The sequence below is a fragment of the Tachysurus vachellii genome, chromosome 20 (assembly GCF_030014155.1).
Source record: "Tachysurus vachellii isolate PV-2020 chromosome 20, HZAU_Pvac_v1, whole genome shotgun sequence".
NCBI lineage: Eukaryota > Metazoa > Chordata > Actinopteri > Siluriformes > Bagridae > Tachysurus > Tachysurus vachellii.
Genome location: NC_083479.1, coordinates 10,980,978 through 11,004,711, shown reverse-complemented (window position 1 = coordinate 11,004,711; position 23,734 = coordinate 10,980,978). Strand labels below are relative to the sequence as shown.

Here is a 23,734-nt window from a genome sequence, read left to right as displayed (position 1 = left end):
ACCTGGAAAAGAAATACTATGCATTTTTTAAAGCACACTGAGATACTGATGGTGGACTACATTGCAGTAGCTTGATAAGGGTTGGAACCGTGTATTGGTCAAAAAAGAGACAACAACTTTTTTTTTCATTATTATTTCATCTATTCACTGAATTGTCCATCCAGCTTGTTCAGAAGGTGTCGGTTTATTTTCAGCACGGCTCAGACGGTCGTTTGGCTGCGAGGCAAATCACAGGTTTCATTTAACGTGCTGGATTGAATATGTTATCATTTCTACAGTAACAAGATACAATACAGAAGGATGTATAGTATACATCTTATTATGTATAGTGCACATTCCATGCAAACAAAGTGAAAGTTTGGCATTTAGCATTTTTGGAACGAGTCTCCAGTGTCAGAAGTGCAGTTGCAAGTTTTCAGGTTGAAATGTTTTCCAGTTTGTGGTTTCTCAGTAATATAACAGACTGCAATTTTGTCTCATTCACTAAAAGAGAGAGAGAAAAAAAGAATAAAGTTTATAGATGATCTGAACTCATTTTGTGGATTTTGGACAAATGGATTTTTGTCCATTTGACATTTTCTTATTTCTTATTTTTTAAATAAATAAAAAAAAAGCCTAATAGATTTCTATGGTATAAGAAGAATAATATATCAGATGGTCAGATGAGCCAAATATTTTACAATATATTCACTACGTCACATTGTGTTCTATACATTTATTATATCTAAATGTAATTTTTAAACATAGAGTAATATGTTCAGCCTGGATCGTATGTGTGGCCATTAAGACATTAAATCTGCAAAATGACTGAGTTTACCTATTAGGAAGAGCTCAAAAGCTTTATCCTTTATAAAATGGTGTCCAATATTATCCAGAAAGTGTCACTGTGACGGCTGATTTTTATTCTAAGCAAGTCTATCGAAAGCTAAGATTTACTGAATAAACAGGAGGAGTCAGGTGTGGCTACTGTTTGTATGGAATAAAGACCTGAGCACACACCAGTCCACTGTGGATAAGACAGCCTTGTGGTAGCATTAAGCATGCAGAGTGTGTTAGAGATAAATTAGAGATAAAATGTACTATTAGTATATCATGTGTGGTTGTACACTGTTAAATAAATCATGCTAAATGGTGAATAGTGACTTTTGGAAGAGATCCTCCCTGGAAACCTGACTGAAAGGAAAAGCCTGTATTGCAGGGTTCTAGTTAGAATGTTTAAGGGAGCTTTCACACTAAAGGTTCAGTCTGAAACAGTACAGTTTGATAAAAAAATCTGTCAATCAGTCAGTGAAGTGCATTATGGCACCAAACCCGAGACTCAACCTGACTGCACTGGAACTGTGGTGCGAATCATATCACTCGTACTGGGGTCCACACTTGCTCAGGGAGTACAGTAAACCTGTGCATATGTTTCAGCATCATCATTCATGTCCACATCATGTTTACCATGATTAGCATGGGATTGTGGTGGAACACATAAAACTAAAGATGCTTTACTCCACTTTATAACAACAAAAAAATAAAAAATAGTGGCATACATTCTGCATGTTTGTGACATTATTAGATGAACACAAATGCACCGGAGTGAAGATAGAATCTAGTGAGTCTAAAACAACGCCAGCGCTACTGAGGTGCCGGGAACAATCAAACTTAGATTTGGACCACAGCAAACATGACCAGTCTGAAAGCCATCAAAGTGTTCGCTAGAAGGACAAAAAGAAAAAATGCAGCTTATATTAAAAAGAATGTAAAAAAAAATCTGAAAAAATATTTATGAAGAAATATTCTTTTGGCCGCTGAGTTCATTCAGTTCAGTTTGAGCACATAGCTGGCACAGAGCGTCCACTGGCTTTACAATCTCATATACAATAATTATGATTTGTGCAGCTATGGAAACCAAGTAACAGTAATAATTCTAATTGAAACATGACATCAAATGGCTTCAGCTGCATTTTTACACATCATTAACGACAGCACGGCACCTTAGGAAAACAAAATCAACAAATCTGCCTTGACATTAGTAATTATACACAGAGAAATATCCTGTAGTACAACTTGTGTGCTCACTTGCAGTTATTAGCTTCACAAAGGTGTTCATTGTGACCAAAAATAGCCTGTTTGAGTGATTCATTCAGTAGGTTTGCAGCATGTTTGAATATACATATGCACAGCCTACATGCAGAATATCAGCAGTTCTTACCAACTGTACACACATTGGGGGGAAAAACAAAAACGGAAAAAAAGAGATTTTCACCTTCATCAGGTAAACTTTGTCAGGTATATGCAAAAAGCATAATAAGGAAATGAATAAATACTTGTTGCTCTATATCTTATGTTAAGGAGGAAATCATCCTTTAGTGCTAATGATTTTGAATATCAAGTTAGCAATTTCTGCAAACGACAGAGCATCACATAAGCCTCTTAATATACACTTCATTAATGCAGCAGTTAGTGGTTCAGTTATTTAATATACAGTGTGAAAGTCTTAGGCACATGCAAAGCAATGCTGTGAAGTATTGAAGACGGATTGAAGAACACGGCTTGAAAAATGACAATAAAATGTTTATACATAAAAAAATGTATAAAGAGCAGGAAACTATACATTAACTAAACAAGCAACAAGCTAATATTAAATGTGATAACCCTTTGTTTAAAACCGTTGTTTCTTATATTGGTTATATTGGTTATATTATATTAGGTCTGGTCCACTTATTTGCTTGGACAAGTGGTGTTCCATGAGTGCTGGTATTTCTAACATCATTGGCATTGGTACATTTCACTGTTCACTCTTTGTATCACTCCAATCGTCTGTGTTTGCTTACTACAGACTCTGAGTCAGTTTGTATGCTACATGACAACATGAAACACTATCCATCTGTGGCTTATTTTCAATGTCACAGCAAAGTAAACTAAATATATGACCATACTGTGCCTGAAATATCAGTTACTTGATATTACTTTCTTATTTATCGACTTATAAAATCAATATCGCACTTGCAATTACATACAGCTGGATCACAGCAGTGCTGACAGTCAGTATAACACCTCGGGTGATACAGCTTGAATATTCTACCTTGTTCTTTAACATTTACATTTTGTTGGAAATGTAATGATTTAATGTTTAAATGTTCAATTTTTTTTTTTACTCAATGCAGGTCAGAAAATTAAAAAAAAGGGACAACATCTAATAATAATAATAATAATAATAATAATAATAATAATAATAATAATAATAATAAACACTTTTTCTACATTAATTGTCTGGTATTTTAATAGTTACCTATACAGGGACTTTATAACCCATTTACTGTATATACATTGCATACACTGTTTATAAGGCCATGCTGGAGAATTTTTGAAAGACTTTTATTTATTTATGATATGTAAAATTCATGTCAGAAAGTGAGGTGCAAATCGAGAAATGAATGAATTGAGAAATCATTCATTTACATGACATATGAGTTATACACTGTTAGGGATAAACAATTTGAAAAATGTACAATGTTCACGTCAAATCTGGAACACTTCACTGTTCTTCTGTCGTCTACTGTAGTATGTGGAGGAGACATTAAAGGATCTAAGGAGAACTGTACAACCTCAGAAAAGGTTGATTTTATGGACCCTTAACTAAGGAAACTCTTTTTTATAAGAGTCTACACAATGCTTTTTATCATAGTTATGACTCAATGGTGTGAGCGTCTGCTATACAATAGTGATTGATCTGTTACTATAGAAACAGTGATGCATTAGAACAAACGCATTATTATAAACCTGTGATTTGCCGTGCAGCCGCCACAGAGCGGCCGTTCCTGGAAAACTCAACAACACAACAACTTCTCATCAATCCAAATAAAGAATTCAACAAAACTGAGCTAAAATACATTGTTGTTGTACTTCAGAACATTATTTAATGCAGATTGACCGGCACTTCTTCAAGCTGAGGAACATCTCGTTCCCTGCTCCTATATAAAGCAGATAAATTCATGTTCCAGAAGGTAAGATGACAGGTGGATACTTCACTGTGGACATCTTTAGGCTTCATACACTATCAGTCAAAAGTTTTTGAACACCTGGAATCTCTTAATCAAAATAATTAGTTTTGTAAAAAAAATAAATTAATTAAATAAGTAAAAAAAATTCAATAAAAAATAAATAAAAAATGTAATAATAAAAAAAACCTTGACTAAAAACTAAAGGTAAGAGATTCATTATTTATTAGTGGTAGTATTACCTATGAAACCCATATAGGGAGTGCGCTGCATCTTTAGTGCTTAACTGTATTAAAGACTTTCACTAGCTTCTTCCAATAAAAACAATCATTTGTAATATTTATCTTTAGGATTATTTCAAATGGTGTGATTTAAAGCATTTGACTGGCACAATGTATCTGTGCTGTTGTTCAGGTCAGCTTAACTACTAGGTAGCATTTACTTTTCTACTTTTATCCTTCAGGAACCTTTTACAAATCTGCTTTTTAAAATATCTAAGTAATGTTTGGAATGTGTCCCAATGTACATCCCCTATTTATCTTGAGCTCTGCAGCATTGAACGTTGATGAACGTATTGTTCATTAAAGTTAGTAGCTGTAGCATTTCCTTATAATTTTACATTTAAATTATTATTGTTTATTATCTTTAAAATAATACAGCTCATCTCTCTACAGGAAAATAAAATCCCTCAGCACATGCAAAACACACTCTTGGGTCTGTAATAATAATAATAATAATAATAATAATAATAATAATAATTTTAAAAAGAACAAGAAAAAAATCAATTTTGAAGAATTATGCAGATTCATGTGTGTGTGTGTGTGTGTGTGTGTGTGTGTGTATGTGTGTGTGTTTGAGTTTTGCATTGTAGAGTAGAAGATTTTGGTTCTTGCAAAATCTTTAGTGTACAAGTTTTCATTCCTATGCTCTCTTCTCTCTCTCTCTCTCTCTCTCTCTCTCTCTCTCTCTCTCTCTCCTCTCTCTTTCTGTGTGTGTGTGTGTGTGTGTGTGTGTGTGTTTGCACATGCAAGTGTGTGTGGCTGGTGTAATGTCATGGGCTGATAACTGTTTCTCCTTGGGAAGCATCCAAATCTCCTCATTAAGGTGCTGACTGCATTCGAGCTCTGCTTTTAGAGAGAGAGAGTAACAGGTGCAGAGGTGTGACAGAGAAAGTGGCAAGCTTATCAAGGTTACATATACACACAAGAAGATACACGGGGGGATGTGTCAAGGGTGTAGTTCGGTGGTCAGGGTGGGGCAGGAGGAGGGATAAATTGCATGGTGAAGGCATGGGAATAAAATGCATCTAATGCACTTTTAAAAACCAGCTCTGAGAATACAGAGTAATAAATAATGCATACTAACCATAACAAATAATGGTGTTGGCCTTATTTTTAATATCCTTTGCCATAAGGATTTAAGCATAGACATTCACAGGCACACAAAAATTAAAGTCATCCCTTAAAACCTGAGAGAGAACACTGGTAAAATACCTCAACAGAGAGTAAACAAACAATGATTAAAAACATACCTCAAAAAATGAAGGGTTTTCCTCATTTGTAAGCAGTTCATATTATAACTAGGGATGCATCGATACCAGTACAGGGATCAGGTGTCAGATCAGTACCGTGTTCAGTCAGTGCTCATTGCTCCAATACTATAATTTGATATCATGAAACTATATGTGGTAAGCCGGGTGTACAGACGACACGGAGTGACAGCGATCTGGACATTTCATGATTAATGGCAATCAAGGCAAAGCAGACTGCAAACTCTGAGAGCATCAACCTACAAGTAATCCAAGTAAAATGATAAAATATCTTGAATCTATAACTCGGCATCAGGAGAGCATAACAAGCACCCAAAAAAACCCGACTAAATAAAGTTCAATAAAATATTTCATGATGAACGTAATTGCGTAATAATAAGTCGGTTACTCAGTTTAAGTATCAGTATGTGAGTTTATCTGTATTGACTAGTACCAGAACACATACTCATACTCGTATTTGGTCTAAAAAAATGGTATCAATGCATCCCTATTTATAACCTTGTGATCATCATTGAACAGGAAATTTCCCAATTCTACAGGAAGTGTATACTGTAAATGAATAATTGATAATACTTTTGCTTTTCTGAATACACATGCGGTATTTAGGGCCTCGTTCCACATATACATCATCATCTGCAGAAGTATAAGCCTAAATGTGCACAAATCTTGCATCGAATGTTCAAATCCAGTGTGTTTCTTACGTCCTAATTATACATGTATATTACTGTAAAGAGTGTCTAAAATAAGGATCTAAAAAGACCAGGTAAGATGGCTAACCTACCGACCTACTGTCTGTGTGTGGTGATGCAGCAGTCCTTTACAAAATCAGAACATTATTTCAGTGAAAGATGAACATTATAATACACAACAGACTGTTGTTTTTTTTTCTTTTCTTTAGGAAATGTGAGCTATATTACGCACAGACTGACCTCACTCATATTCAAATGAACTGTAAGTATTCCACTGTATACATCTGTACAGGTACAGGAAATCAAATATCACATGATTTTTTGCACTTTTGTTGATTATTTAGAAAGAAGAATCCATTGCAAGAACTCCATTTTTTTTTTTTTTTACAAGGAAAGCTGACATGATACGGACATCTCGACTCACACATTTCAATACCGAGCAAAACCATCCATGTATTTATTTCGTTTTTTTTTTTTTTTTAACGATCAAGTGACTTTTTGCTTTTCTTTGACATTTAAAAAAAATGAAGAGATCACTATATTTACCAGCTAGTCACAGAACCCTATCCTGTGCAGTCTCACATTCTCATGTGACAGACTCATAGTCCAAATCTATTTTCTAGCCCAACTCCTGGAAGGAAAAAAAAAGTTCAAACCAAATAATAACAATAATAGTGGTTTGTTTCTAATGATGGGACTTTGAGTCTGTCTTTGCTTTATGTCGAGAGGGGCTGATGCAGTTGTTGGTGTCTCTAGCATCAAAACTTGAGATAAAAGAGAATGAGTGTGAGCAGTGGGCAGACAGAGCTGGATGGAGAAAGTGCAGCGCTGTTCACATCGTGTATCGCTCCTGGGCCTGTGGAGAGAGAGAAAGCACACATTCTGAGTACTTACACCACCTCCATATGACTTAAGTGCTCTCAATCAGGTGTGTGTGTGTTTATGTGTCTCACATTATGTGTTTATGTGTGTGTTTCCTGATTCGGTAATGTGAATGAAACTGTTCACATTTATTTATAAAAGAAAACTCTAAACCAGACAGAACCTTATTTAAATCTACGCCAGTAGATAATAGCTCATTTTTCTTTTGTTTTCCAATACTGCTAATGAAAGCTTGAGTTTCAGTTGATACTGATTCTGATACTGGTTTTGGTGGCAACATTCTAAGCAGAAATACAAAGACTGTCCTCTCCCTAGACACCTCGTCCTGATCATCCACAGAGATAGCCAGGTGCTTCCAGGCTAGACAATAGATATAATCTCTACATCTAATCCTTGATCTGCCCCAGGGTCTCCTCCTTATCCTTCCTCTTCCCTAGGGTGGTGTCCTGGAGGCACACTTACCAGATGCCTGAATCAAAACAATCTTAAGCAAGGAACAACTGTTTCTTTATATGGAAATATTTTTTGTCTGGTATCATCCTGATACATTACACTTCTTTCATCGACCTACATCACCCACAGTGCTGTTCTACTACCTGCTTATAGTGATATAAGTGGAATTTTAGCTCTTGCTTCTTCTCTACTTAGAGTAACTCACAAAGATTCTGCAATGCTTTGTTCCCTCATTTCTCCTCTCTAAAAGATCAGCTTCTGAAGTATTAACTTTCGTGCTAGCGTTGTGTCCAGTGCCGTTGTGCTTGTCATCTCATAGATCATTTACAAGCCAAGCTCTGATGTAACTAAACGCAACTGCATCAGACAACTGCACTGTATTTTGAAACTCTGAGCCAGTTTGCTGTCTTTATTACTTTCTCATTACAATGACTTATTGCTTAGGTTTTTAGTAGCTAACAGTGATATATACAGCTAACACACACACACACACACACACACATATATATAGCACAAGAATCATAAAAACACATCACAATTATTTAATGTTTCATGGTGAAATTTGTCTTTGCGGTAAAACAAGTTTTAAAGAGAATCTTGAATTTATAATGTGTTATAAATTGGCAATGTGTTATTTACATCCCACTCAATATATCTATCCATCCATCCATCCATCCATCTGCTTATTCTACACAGGGTCACAGGGAGCTTAGACTCTATCTCAGGGGACACATGGCACATGGCTGGAGGCACTCTAGATAGTGTGCCAACGCATCGCAGAGCACAATTTCACACACACTCTTACACCATAGACAATCAGCCTACAATGCATGTCTTTGGACTGGGGGAGGAAACCAGAATACCCACAGACCACATGGGGAAATCAGGCAAACTTCCCACACAAAGGGCAGAGGTGAAAATCGAACCCACAACCCTGGAGGTACAAGACAAAAATGCCAACCACTAAGCCTTCATAGCCACTAAAAAAATGCTCAAAAGTATCAAAATAAAAATAAAAAAATTATTTAACCCTAAAAATATTTTTGCTTACTATCTTAAAATCACAAAATTTTCAGCTAGACATTATTCTAAATACTCACACATGTAAGTTCTCACAGATTTAAAATCATCCTTAGCTGTGAGCTGTGTGTGTAATAATGACACCAGAATACAGACATTCACTATTCATGTTGTGGTGATTTGTCTAAATGAAACCAAGCAATGAATAAAGATAAATAGAATTATATTATTAAATGTTTCCTTACTGTACAGGATTATGCTTGCATTTGTGATTCCCAGCGTGTTCATGGCCACACAGGTGTAGTTTCCATAGTCCTCTTCAGACACGTTGAAAAATATCAACATAGATTGTTTACCTTTGTTTTCGATTTTGACTCCGTTGAGTCCGTTGAAAAGGCTGAAATAAACAGGGTCATTGTTAACAGTGCTCAGGTGCTTAGTTTCAATTCTCAGGTTAGTTAATAAAGTAATAATATTAAAAAAAACCCTTAGGTATAAAACTGGTACGTAATTTTTAGTTTTATCTGTCAGTCAGTACACTGTTCTTAAAGAGCTCTACCCTCAACATTGTTTTTGAACACATCTTTTGGATGTTACACTATTGGTATAATCTGTAAGACAAATCATAATCCAGATGCTTTTCCCAGTTAGTGTAATGAGTCTGTCTGTGTTTCTGTCCTGTTTCTGTCTGCTGTCTTTCCCGGTTGTTAATTGTTTGCTCCGCCCACTATTTGGTTTCCATGGACATTAATTGTACTCCTTCTCTCCTTCAGGTGTGTTGTCTTTGTCTCTGATTGTTTCTGCGCTGTGATTGGTTCCTGTCTGTTATTTATACTCTGTTTGTTCACGTCCCTGGTGTTGGTCGTTTTTGCATGTTGGATGTTGGTGTGCCTGTTCCTGTTTCCTGTTAGCCCTGTTTGCTGCCTTGTTCTGTCTGCCTGTCTGTTCAGCTGCATTTGTGTGTTGGATGATTAAAACTTTAATATCTGCATTTGGATCCTCACTCGCCTTTGTCCTGCATCGTGACAGTTAGATCTAGAATTTGTTTCTCCATTTAAAATACAGAAGCCATAGACATTTCTCAGTTTAAGTACACTTATATATTACTTTATATATTCTAGCACCGCATAAAATGACATCAAGTGATAAATTAACCCTTTAACTTTCAACCCCCAAAATGACCCAATGATAAAAATATTTCCTTAGAATTTACAGGCGTGGTTAAGTTTTTTTCCATGAATTACAATTTTTTAGTCACTTTACTTCAGTTTACTTCATAGGTACAATGTTATTAGTGTAATGACATTTTCAGCATTATCATATGGATGGAAGAAGAAGGAATCCCAATAATCAGTCAGTGATGAAATTCTTGGATCTCTTTAGGATTTGTCTCTGTAGGATTTGTCTAGATGTCTGAGCTGTTTTTTACCTCCTGTATCTACAAACAATGTCTGTGTCACTAAGCTCTAGCATCTTTATATAATGAGGTTCATCATCATCATCATCTGCACTGTAACCTGCATGCTCTGAAACCTAATCAGGATCTTCTACATTATCATTAAAACTGTCATCTTCTGAGTCCTTTGGCTGAATAGGAATCACACTATTGTTTGCTCCTTTTCCATAGAACAGTTTAGAGTCCACCTTCCCTTTCCACTAAAATAAGAAAAATTAAATACTATATAAGCAAAAAAAATAAAAATAAAAATAAAAAGCTTGAATATATGTCTGCCTATGTATATTGTTATAGGTAGGTAATATTTATGGAATTAAATCTAAAAAAAACCCATTAATTGCTTCACTATGATGTTTACTTGAGCAAAAAATCTAATACTTCCATGTCCATCCTTACACATCATCACTCGTACAGCCATCTGGCTATTTTTACCCTTTTCGGACATATAAACCCTACCAACATGCATTATCTTGGAAAACTATGACATACATTTACTTCTGTATTTCTTATATATATTGCTATATTTATATTATTTACCCTTGGGTACTTGTTTCAAATGCTCTATACTTACCTTCTCATTCCTTGCTATTTTATTCCCGAAACACAGACATCTCACGTGTATATAAACACCTCCTGGTCAGCTCTACATCTGCTCATTCATACAATTATCCAATAAGCCGATCATGTGGTGGCAGTGAAGTGCATAAAACCATGCAGATACAGATCAAGAGCTTCAGTTCATGTTCACATCAACTTTGAAATAAACATTGCCTGATCGCTTTCCCATCTTCACCTGTCATGGTTTGTGCCCACTGTAACTGCAGATTCCTGGTTTTGGCTGACAGAAGCGCAACAACATGTCATCTTCTGCTGTTGTAAACCATCCATCTCATGGTTTGATATATTGTGTGTTTTGAGATTCTTCTCTGCTCATAACAATTATAAAGAGTGGTTATTTCAGTTACTGTTGACTTCCTGACATCTCAAACCAGTCTGGCTTTCATTTTCCTATGTTTGGTATCCTCTTATTTCCCTGCCACATAATTGGCTGATTGGATCATTGCATACATAAGCAGAATCACATATTTTTTGCTGTTTTTACTGTATACCTAAATGTAGGCAGTCAGTGCAATGCTCAGACTCACAATAAGGTCTCTTAGTGTTACATTGCAATGCCTGCTTTTTTTCTTTACATTCATGCTTATATTTGGCAATTGGATGTAAGTCCTACAATGTTACAATACACTGCTGCTAAATCTAGAGTACAACAAGTATTCAGCTCAATTCCCTGAAGGTTAAACCCAAATCTCTACGGCCTTGTTTCTGGAACACCAACAGATCCCCAAAGGTGCTGCTTGGATCTATGATTCCGTGTGTCCTTGTTAGCCGTTAACTGTGAAGTGCTAAAAAAAACATTGTGTTGAAAAACTGTTGTTTTAAAATAGAAAAACGTACCGGCGCTCTTCTTTGTACCACTGAAAGTCAGCAAGAGGAACAGCTGATGCTTCACACTGCAGCTCTCCTCTCTGTCCAACAGCCGTCCCTTCGCTACGAACTCGCGAAATGACCGGAGGATCTGTGGGGTGAATGCACTAGACTAATGATGATCATAAATGACCGTGTCAGTGTTATTGAATGTACGGGTGATTCTTTCATATCAGCGGGACTGACAGTAGACTTACAGTTTACTGTGACTTGTACCGTCCTCACGTCAGGGGGTGAGATGTCATTTGAAGAGATGCACTCATATGATCCTGACTGTTCTTTGGTGATTGCAGTCATCTCAACATACTCGCCCTCACTGATGAATCTACGACCTGTGACAAAAATCCAAGCATTCATATGGTGCATATCACACAGAATGGCACATTCTAGTGATCACAGCATCTGTACCACACAGTCAAATAAGGCTGTCATAATACCAACAGTTTTACTTCATTATCAATATCACGGGCAATCAACAATGATTTAAATTAATCAAATGTGCAAAATCACTGAACTCTGAATCATAATTTCCTCTGCATTAAACCAGGACACTTGCATAAAAGTTTAAATTTAGATGATGAACCTGTGACATGGGAAAAGTAGTTAATCACATTGCTGTAGCAATAAAAAAATAAAAATAAAAAAACATAATCAGCCATATCTGTATAGAGGTTGTGATGGTTGTCAGGCATATTTCTTGCAACGTTGCTCAGAGTGTCTGTTTTGTTAAATCTACACAGACTGAATTAGTATTGAACAAGCTAATCCATTACATCCAGACTGGGTTTAAGTAGCGTTCTGCAGCTGATAACAAGCACAGACTCCTGTATGTTCTAGAAGCAGACGATTCAAAGCAGTTTATTCACTAGATGCTCACCAAGCCTTTGAGATAATTGAATTGAGTTATTTGTGATCAACGTCATTTAGGGTCATAAGCCTTTAACTTTGCAGTGCAATGAGCAAAGTCACCTCACAATTGCTGGACTGTATATTTATAATCACACCCTTCAGTGTGAAATGAGGATGGGTTCCCTTTTGAGTCTGGTTCCTCTTAAGGTTTCCATCATAGGCAGTTTTTTTCTTGCCACAGTCACCTCAGTCACCTCAGGCTTGCTCATTAGGGATAAATACAAACACATTTATACATAAGTCTAAGATTATTCTTGAATTTTTTGTATTATGTTAATCTCTGGGGGCACGGTGGCTTAGTGGTTAGAACGTTCGCCTCACACCTCCAGGGTCAGGGTTCGATTCCCGCCTCCGCCTTGTGTGTGTGGAGTTTGCATGTTCTCCCCGTGCCTCGGAGGTTTCCTCCAGGTACTCCGGTTTCCTCCCCCGGTCCAAAGACATGCATGGTAGGTTGATTGGCATCTCTGGAAAAATTGTCCCTAGTGTGTGATTGCGTGAGTGAATGAGTGTGTGTGTGTGCCCTGCGATGGGTTGGCACTCCGTCCAGGGTGTATCCTGCCTTGATGCCCGATGACGCCTGAGATAGGCACAGGCTCCCCGTGACCCGAGGTAGTTCGGATAAGCGGTAGAAGATGAATGAATGAATGAATGTTAATCTCTGTATAATATTACATTTCTTCTATTATGTTTATGTTCTGAGACAATGTCCATTGTTAAAAGCGCTATACAAATACATTTGAATTGAATTGATTCTCTCTGTTTAGAGATGATGTGCTCCTCTACCTACAGTATAACATCTACCTCATCTCTACTGAATAAGTTTTTCAGCTGTTTGACGAATTCAGGTCCCTTTTTGGTTATGAGATTAACTTGTATAAAACAAACCATAAGCTCTGGTCCAATCAATTCAACTTCATTCCTCAGCCACCATTTTGGTATAAAAAACAAACACATCTTTTTCAAACAATCGCTAGAGAACATCAGGACAGACCGGGAACCTGTGGACTGGTGGAGATCACTGACAGTTTCCCTTAAGGTAGACTCTCTAGCATTTAAATAAATATCCTCTGTTTCTATTCTCCCTTTGCTTTTGGTAACCAATTATATCTAAATTTCTATGGGGTGACAAGAATCATTCTGAAGGCTTGGTGAGCAGCTGATAAAATAACAAGAGGATCCTAGAAATACTATTCATTGATTAACTACAATTTCCTGTCTTGCTGACAACCATTTACATGCTTTGCTTGGAGAGATGAAAGCATGTTTACACTTAATGATTTGGTTTGCTGTTATATCTTCGAGTTAAAATGCATATTTACTCTGTCCAGGACATCATTCTTTTTTATACCTTAGTCTGAGATCAGCTATAAAAACCTATGGGGTCCTCTGAGATATACCAATTAGTTTTCATGAAGTCTATGTCTCATTCTTCTAAATGCTGCAAAATCGCATATACAGTATCTTGTAAACACATACTCATTAAACTGGCTTATAAAATTTGCTTTGATTTAAGCCTAACTGGAATACGTTTTGGAATTATAAGTTAAATCTACCTTGAAAAATTGAGCTCATCAACTAATTCAATTTAAAAGCATACACAGCACAGGGAATATTCAACCGCATACATAGGGCATAAAATGGGATCCCACTCCTTATTTTACTCCATTCATTCATTCATTTTCTACCGCTTATCCAAACTTCTCGGGTCATGGGGAGCCTGTGCCTATCTCAGGCGTCATCGGGCATCAAGGCAGGATACACCCTGGACAGAGTGCCAACCCATCGCAGGGCACACACACACTCTCAATCACACACTACGAACAATTTTCCAGAGATGCCAATCAACCTACCATGCATGTCTTTGGACCGGGGGAGGAAACCGGAGTACCCGGAGGAAACCCCCGAGGCACGGGGAGAACATGCAAACTCCACACACACAAGGCGGAGGCGGGAATCGAACCCCGACCCTGGAGGTGTGAGGCGAACGTGCTAACCACTAAGCCACCGTGCCCCCCTATTTTACTACATGTATATTAAATATTGCATATGTTTTGAGATTGTGTACAGTGATGCCTCGAGATACGACTTTAATTCATTCCGTGACTTTGCTCGTATCTCAAATTGCTCGTGTCTCAAAACAATTTTCCCCGTTTAAATGAATTGAAATCCCATTAATCTGTTCCAGCTCGCAAAAGTTTACTCCAGTTGTTTTGTTTATGTGTTTTGAATATGAAAACTGTACAGTACCTGTATTTATAAATGACAAATATTGTATAAAAACATACAGTAATAAAAGAGAATGTTAAAAAAATAAACTGGTTTTACTTTACGGAAGATGCGCACGGAGGTTGAGGGAGGATTAAACAGGAGGAATTTTGTCTCGTACGTACGTACACTTTCGCTTTCGTTCACTTACTCGCTACTGTACACTCTTAATGCTACTTTACACTTAAATGGAACTTAACTAAACTTTAGTAAAATTAACGAACTTAAATCAAGCATCGCCTCAGTTCTGGCAGGCCACGTCGTCAAGCGTGCTTCAGCTGTTAATCATATTACCCGACAATTTAAATTCCCATTCATAGAGCCGCTCTAGCGCTTCGCTGCTGCTGCGATCTAAACTCCCTCCTCCAACCCCGACTCCACCATGCCGGAACCTGTGTTCGTTGTACCAGTTTACATCATAAATCTCCACATATTTTTCTCTCTCTCCCTCTCTCTCTCTAATTATTTATTTATTTATTTATTTATCAATTCATTCATTTATTACTTTCCAAAAACGTGTAAGCGAGCAAATCTAATACTATGTATGATTAGTGGTTCTGTTATACGGGAGGTCTATTCTATTTTCGCTGCTTTCTCCGCTCTGACCTTGCATGTGCACGGACGGGCACATGGATTCTTGCCCAGAACAGAACCGTACCACCAACACTAACTGTATGCATATCATCTAATAAATTCTCTTTTGACAAAGTGGTCCTGACAGAACTGAAATTCTCTTAACTTAACTGAACTTAATTGCTACAATTTCTGTTTTCTTTACATTCATTTTGATTAATTTTCTTCATCGCTTTTCTCTTCACTTGTTTTTGCCTTTTTTGTCACTCTTTCCTCACTAACATCTGCCGGTCGTTTTAATAAAAACCTGTCCGGTCGGCATATCGGATGCGGTGTAGTCGCACAAGTAAAAATTTTTTAACGGATCCAACGCTCAAAACGGATCCGAAAATTACGGATCCGCAGATGGTTGGAGTGAGAAGCGGGAAGCTGAGGCGGAGGAAACAGATCACACGTGGTTGTTGGGGATCTTTGTTTCGGTGGCGGCTCGGATGCTCGTATCTCAAAAATTTGCTCGTATCTCAAGCCAAAAATTTGGTCGAATCACAGCTCGTATCTCAAAAAATTTGTATGTCAGAGCACTCATATCTCGAAGGCATCACTGTATTGTTATATATGTTAATTTACACAGAATCAGAAGGCATCAGGGTTAAATATTGCTAGGCAGTGAACCAATGATGTGATTAATATAGCCAAGCCAGCTTCAGTAAGGACATGGTCAAAGACTACTGAATCCGAAGGAGCTACCAAGTTATAACCGAAATGTTTGCCTTCTGTATGCAGTATTTTTTTTTTACATTTGGTCTTTTTGTCTAATCTGTTTATCTTCTAACGTTCTCTCTGATTCTTATATATTGGTCATGTTTGTGATAAATCTTTGTTCATCTTAATTTTGTTATAACTTTATATATATATATATATATATATATATATATATATATATATATATATATATATATATATATATATAAAACAAAATAAAAATATATAAAAATAACAAAATAAAAATGAACAAAAATTTATCACAAACATGACCAATTGTCACTCTTGGAGCTTGTCATTTCCACAGGATGAGTATGTGAATATTTATTTATTTATTTATTTATTTATTTATTTATTTAATATATTTTATCTTTCAACTCTTTTTGAGAGCATTTCACCTTCAATAACACATAACCTATCCTCAGGCAGAGCAAATGTCAACACACACCAACATTTTTACATAAGAAATCTCTCATTAATCACCAGTAAACTCTCTCTCTCTCTCTCTCTCTCTCTCTCTCTCTCTCCCTCAATTTAAAGGTTGAACAGGGGATATAAGTTGTTATTTCTACTCTCATAATACCATGGCCTTGGGGATGGTGTGATATAGCAGGGTAATTATGCTTATCTAACTAAATTACTCATTTCTGTAATTTTGGGCTGATGTGAAATAGAGGGTAGAGGAATATGACTGTGTGATTAACTGAAGATTTCATGAGGTACAGTTTTATGCAGCGTGTAGGATATTATCCTTGGACATTTACCTTTATGGCTAGTAAACGGGCTGGACTAACATTATTTAGGCAAACACACTCATATTAATTACCATAGGCATTCAACAACTTCATATGCTTTAATGAACTTTACAGTAACAGAACATGAATAATCATGCACTTAAACCGGAATTAATATTTACTTAAATAGAAGCTAACGATCAGTTAAGACATGAACTAATGAAGAGCTAACTTTAACTATGACATGAGTCTTATGAATTTGATTAGTTTGATTAGTGAATAATGAAAGGTACAGTAGGAGGAACTGACTCAAACATTATCTATAAGAAATAACATGAATTAAAAGTGCGTACATTCAAAATCTTTTGCCATATGAAGATGTGTACACATACATCGTTGGATGTTGCTGGATTATGAATACTACAGTGGGATTTGGAGACAAATAGTTGGATAATCACCCAAAATGGGTTGAGATGAAATTATCAGTGTTTATTATTAGTACACTTGATGAAGAGGATCAATGTAAATGATGAAAGTAATCCAGTATTGCTTGTATATGCAGCTGGATATGGTTAATTATATAAACAACTTGAAATTTGTGTTTAATTCATACTCGTAATTATACAACATATAGTTTATGCCTGTGTTAATTAATACGTTAAGTAACAAACGTACTCACATTTAATAAAGGCGGTCATTATTCACGTCGTAGTTAAAATGAACTCATCATTGTTTCATGATTCATACATTCCTTAACTCATCCTTAGTTCGTATTTCTGTAAGTATTATTTTTCAGTTGCTCTAACAATGCTGCTATTTGATGTTCCATTTAATTTAGTTTAATTTTTTTATTTTATGTGATCACTAAGAATTTCACTATTTAGCACCATATAGCTATGCAAATAACAGGAAATGCACTAATAAAGGCCCACAGAATCAGGGGAGTAACAAAACGCAAACAGGACAATAAATGATAGACGTACTACCAATCTTGGTTTATAGTGAATAATCACAATGAAAAGCAATAAATAATCAAAAATAAAGTGCAGAAATCGTGTCTTTGATTAAAAGAAGCTTTTCTAAATTGAGGAGGAGGGTTGTATATGCAACACAGTGTCCTTGTTTTCTGAGCAAATGCTGTGAAAAGGGAAAAAAATGTCTCTCTTAACTTACGCCCAAACTTTTCAGGGATAGTTTCAGATTTTTCCTTTGATTGGATACTGAGATCTAATTGGGAAGGAACCTTTGCTAAAACTTGGCAACCTTGGTTAATGACATTAGCTCTTCTGTGAGCAGCTCACACACTGTGACAGAAAACAACACTGAATTGATCATAGTTGAACAAAGGTTTGTCTAAAATAGCTCAAAATATTCTGTTAAAATGGATGCTGGGTGGCTGTATGTTGGATATTAAATTATAGTGAAAAAAAAATGATTAGATAGTAGCCTGTAGCATCAATCAAGTGCGAAAGCCTCTTGATTTTTATTTGAGGTTATGTGGTATAATGTCGCCTTGCCCTGGCAACATCCACATTATTAAGCTGCTGCTGCTTCTGCCTTTTAAAGTAAGCAGGTTATTTTTAAGTTTTACTCACTTTCTCATATATTTTATTTCCTTCCAAGTTTAACAGATATCTGCCATTTTTTTCCTGATCATTATATTTTCTTTTGTCTTCACATCTTCTGTTTATAACTTCAATAAATCACCAAAATAAATCATACCATCACAGCTGTTACATTTTGACTATAAAATGCTGAGAAAATTGCGACCACCAGGCTGTAAAGTGTTCCCTTCAAAATAAAATAAAGCAAAGCAAAGCAAAGCAAAGCAAAACAAGCAAATTGCGCTTTTTTGTCCAACTAAAATGCATGAGAATGAACAGCTAATAACATGTGCTGAATTCTGTGTGAAAAATGTCTGCTTGCTAAAAGGACTACACAGGGACCGCAGAACTGTTTACACTCCTATACAGTGCAGACCTTAAGTAACTAAACAGTGCCAATATTTGTTCTTGTGGCTCTGTAGCCTAACACAGTGGACCTGAAATAAGACAATGGCTTTGGGATTAAAGTGCAGAATGTCAGCTTACATTCCAAAGTCTTTACATCTATATTAAGCGAACCATCTGGGGATCATTTAAATGCATCATACTTAAGTGTACTGGATTGCAAATCCTTTGCCTGAAGACTGTGACCTAAAAACATCACCACATGCTGGGTATATGTTCCTTGGTGAGGTTCAGCAAGGACTCTAATGAAACATTTTTCACTTTCTGGAATATTTCTGTCTTTAGTCTTGTATTCACTAAATAAAATGCATCTTCACGTTATCAACCTGCCCAGGCAAAACGCTTCACTTTTTGTAGTTGCGTCCACAATAAACTGCCATTTCAGATTTTTGATTTGATTAGATTTTTTTTTCAGGAAGTGGAAAAGCAGATGTAAAGTACCCTTTCACTCAAAGCTACTCAGTGACAAGTCTTTTGTTAAATCACGTCTCACACAGTGCTTTGATGTCATGAGAGTAAACATTTAAGTGAAGATTTCTGTTTGACGCTTTGACAAGCATCTATTGTGCTTTGTGACCAATGGTTGAAAAGTGAAAGGCTTGGTTGCCAGAACAACCTTCAAATCACTTCAATAACTGGCATAAGAATTGTGCAAAAGACTTGCTTCGGCTGTTTATCACTCACTTCTTTGAAAAGGAATAAGAATTACAAAACCCCTTCTGGACAACGAGCACCATTTGTCATTTGAATAGACCGTTATGATGAGGTGTTCAGCCGTTTGCTACAATTCGCTAGCACATTAACTCGGCTTTTTATATCGACCCCATTTAAATGCTAGTATCATTTCAATCTCAATCACAACACCAATGCTCATGTTAGTCAGCATTATCTCATAGGCTTGTGTTACATTTTTTTATTATGAGGAAACTGAAAGAAAGCATAAGGCTCATGGCAATTATGGCCTGCAGCAGTTAATAATGCCGCAAACATTATGAGGCAGTAACAGAGGGGTGGATTATGAGAACATAAGTATTCTGAGGGACCACAGCATAAATAAATTACTGGCTTAAATGGAGAAAGACAAAAAAAGCTTACAGATGAACAGAGAGACAGATGACAGTCTACTATAAAAATAGAATGCATCTCCATTTATAAACTTTAGTAGATGGAGACATGCATCAATACTTTATGGGCTTCCCAATAAAAACAGTCAAACTTAAAAGTGTTTGGTTTCTCATCCCATCATTTTAAAGCTCCTGATTAAAATTGTCATAATTATTATATTAGTATATACATCTATGCCATAATTTTATAACGGTCTGCTAAAATGTTTTACTACTGAGCAATGGAATATGTTTCTAATTGTTCTAAAAAAGCCTTGATTTGTTCATTTATTCATTTATTAATTTGTTCATTATTCAGTCATTAATGACACACAAAACAACAACAAATTTACGCTTTTAATATCAAACTACAATGGGCCTGTGGTAGCCTAGTGGTTACCAATTGGGCTACCAATCGGAAGGGTGTGAGTTTGATCCCAGGTCCACCAAGCTGCTACTGTTGGGCCCCTGAGCAAGGCCCTTAACCCTCAATTGCTCAGCTGTGTAAAAATAAGATAATGTAAGTCGCTCTGGATAAGGGTGTCTGCCAAATGCTGTAAATGTACAAGGAAATGTAATGCCATTTCCCTAAACAAATGAAAATTAGACAACAATGTTATAGAAAGAGATGAAATTCGCCTCCATCTTTACACATAAGTAAATCGAGGTGACAGAAGATTTCTGAGCAAGTGGTGGAGCATGTTATTTGGTTAAAAAGCAGCAGTATGTGATTCAATCTAATTGAATTACGAACATTGAAAATACATCAAAACACTGTGGTTCATCCCAGGTCTGGACAAATCATAAAGTGTTTAGCTAACCCACTGGGAAAATATAAGCAAGTAATGTACTGCCAAATCCCATGAGCTGATTAGGCTTAAATATGGTTGCTATAACGTAATGTAAGAATGTATGTCAAAGAGTGCAGTTAAGTGCATTGGTACAGACTAGGGGAAATGAAAGAATCTATGATTATTATCATCTTCTAACAAAGTCTCTAATGTAGCACATTGTGTTTATGCACTCAAGAAAAAGCCAGCAAGTCATTGGTAGGGGTTTCTTCTGTGAGGTGTGGTGTCCTGTCCTCTTATCAGATGTAAAGATATTATTCAGATCTTTATTTTCTTTTGAATATTATATGTCTGCTTTGAGGGGGGGCACGGTGGCTTAGTGGTTAGCACGTTCGACTCACACCTCCAGGATCGGGGTTCGATTCCCGCCTCCGCCTTGTGTGTGTGGAGTTTGCATGTTCTCCCCGTGCCACGGGGGTTTCCTCCGGGTACTCCGGTTTCCTCCCCCGGTCCAAAGACATGCATGGTAGGTTGATTGGCATCTCTGGAAAATTGTTCGTAGTGTGTGAATGAGAGTGTGTGTGTGTGTGTGCCCTGCGATGGGTTGGCACTCCGTCCAGGGTGTATCCTGCCTTGATGCCCGATGACACCTGAGATAGGCACAGGCTCCCCGTGACCCGAGGTAGTTCGGATAAGCGGTAGAAAATGAATGAATGAATGAATGTCTGCTTTGATTTGCATTATGTATTTGTTTGGTCAGTGTTTCCACATACTCGTAGTCAAGGGAACTGATCCACCTAGTGATTCACAAACCTGTGAACTTGATGGTGGCGTGTCATGCTGGGTATTGTAGTCAAGGTAGGCATGTTAGTAATCCACAATGTTTTATGGAAAGTGTACTGTAGTTTTTACTCTGATGTGACACTGTTTGACCATAATGAAGTACAATAAGCTATAATCATATCAAATTAAGACTGCTGACATTTTAAAAAAGTTAAAAAAAACAAGTATTTTTAATAACCTGGATAGTAAATCTGATTGTTCACCCATTTCTCTTGTTGTTTATATTCATCGGCATGTTATTCAGGAACTACATGAGGAATCAAAGATGACACATCACTTGGTTATACAAAAATACTTCACGCTGGGGTCCTCACGATTGCTGTATTTTTCCTGTTAATGGTGTGTAATTCTGCTTATACTACAGTGATTAACAAATTTATTATTGAAAAACACTGTGCTTATTGTTGGTAGATTTAATGTCATGGAGAATGTCATCTGTGAGAAAAGGTAGTTCTTGTTATTGCCTATGATACTGCAGTAATAAACAGTTGCTCCCTCACCAGCATGTGTTTTTCTCCCTCTCTTGCAGTAAATAAGCCAAAGAAATCCTTCTACTATCAGAAAGTTTCATCATAAACAATGAAATATTTTTTATCTATTTATTATTAGGCTTACAGTAGATTGTACAGACTGCTAGACAAGTCCCTTATAGCAACAATAGCATACTGCATAAGAACAGAACCCAAGAATAATTCAAGTGCACTGCGGAGTAATATGATTTATTATGTAGCTACAGTGAAGCTAACAGGAAATGCATGTAGTTACAGAAGAGTAATGTAAGTCAATTAAGCACTAAGGATTCCTGTTGTCTCTGCCACACATACCGAAAATATCCTTTATCCTTGCTCCAGTACATTCAACTTCTCTGACTCAAATTGCTGTTTTAAAAAAGCACAGATAGTATGAATGTGTGACATTGACACTAGATTGTTTTCCATCATGATTTAGAACTCTACTGGAAAAAGTAGCGATCAATAATATTATTCTCTTTCTCCTAATTGTTTATTACACATGTATTCTAGACTGGCTGGGGCTTTGGAACGCATGCAGCTAGTTGCATTTCCTCTGTTATGAAATTGACAGAAAAAAACAGTATGACCATCTCAAACAAACACTCAAGAGATTTAAAAAAAAAAAAATCAAAACGGCTATAGGGGCTCTTCAGAGTCTAATAAAATGGAGAGTTATGAGCAAAAGAAAATGGGTTCAAATGATTTTCCTCTGAACGTGCCCAGAAAATATGTTAAAGTGGGTCAATGTTTCTAAGCATTGAAATGGGTTGTTCAGTCTTGATGGGAAGCTAGGCCAGGCTCAGAAAGGCAGGAAACATTGCTCTGGATTTTTCACACCCTAAAAATTCATAAACACCAGCCTTCATTTAGGCCTTTATGCCTCCCAAGTGGGTTTCAGTGCTCCCCAGTAAACCAATAAACAGACCAAGCGATGATATTACATGTATAATGAGATTGAGCTCTGCTAATGAGTTGATAATCAGGCACTGACCATTATTAATGTTTGTGAACACATCTAATTGCAATGTGTAATCATCTTTGCATGGGCTACCCCCATAATAGGCACTCAAATGGTGATAGCCTCAGATAGTAAACTATTGACTGAAAAAATTACAAGGCACAAATGATGTTTTCTAGTAATGGATGAGGAGACATCAGCTTCGTTTCACCATGTTTGGGGGAAACAGGTTTGCAAATATGTTTAAAACATGTCAGTTTTTGAATAAATGTATTGTCTTTGGCACACCAGAAGAGTGTTCAGACTATAGTTTTCAGTTATAATTCGTCATTCACATTTTTTCAGTTCAAAATCTTCTGAGAGTCTAATGAAATTGACCTTGTGATGCTGGCGAGTCAAATCCTGACAATAGTGTATCTTGCGTCTCCTCTACCTGGAAAAAGTGTGATTCTTTAATAATTGAAGCATGTTATTAAAGTTCATGACCACTACATTGCTATTCTTTCAACCCAGAAATAAAATAAAGCTATATGAAGACAAATCCCCAAGAGAATGACATTTCTTTCCCTTCAGATCTGTTTTGTTCTAAGCCAGTGTTGAAAAGTCACGAGGTGTTTTATGTGGCCTTGATGCCAATCTGAACTGCACTACACAGAGGTTAGGAAGGCTGACATTTTAACATGAGCAGAAGAAAGTGAGAATGACCCACAGCTTTGCTGGAGGTTGGAAAGGGCTTCTTCATAGCACACTTA

General features: G+C 36.6%; 1 protein-coding gene across 1 annotated transcript in view; it reads right to left on the bottom strand.

Annotated features, from left to right (window-relative positions):
• Positions 1 to 3,349: 3,349 nt before the first annotated feature.
• opcml (opioid binding protein/cell adhesion molecule-like) overlaps positions 3,350 to 23,734 on the bottom strand; it is a 129,679-nt gene continuing 109,294 nt past the window's right edge. Inside the window, exons 4-7 of the mRNA XM_060896334.1 lie at positions 11,721 to 11,855; positions 11,494 to 11,614; positions 8,828 to 8,979; positions 3,350 to 7,083 (exon numbers count right to left, since the gene is read on the bottom strand). Of these exons, the coding sequence (XP_060752317.1) occupies positions 6,986 to 7,083; positions 8,828 to 8,979; positions 11,494 to 11,614; positions 11,721 to 11,855 (506 nt within the window). The 3' untranslated portion in view covers positions 3,350 to 6,985. The remainder of the gene's footprint in view (positions 7,084 to 8,827; positions 8,980 to 11,493; positions 11,615 to 11,720; positions 11,856 to 23,734) is intronic.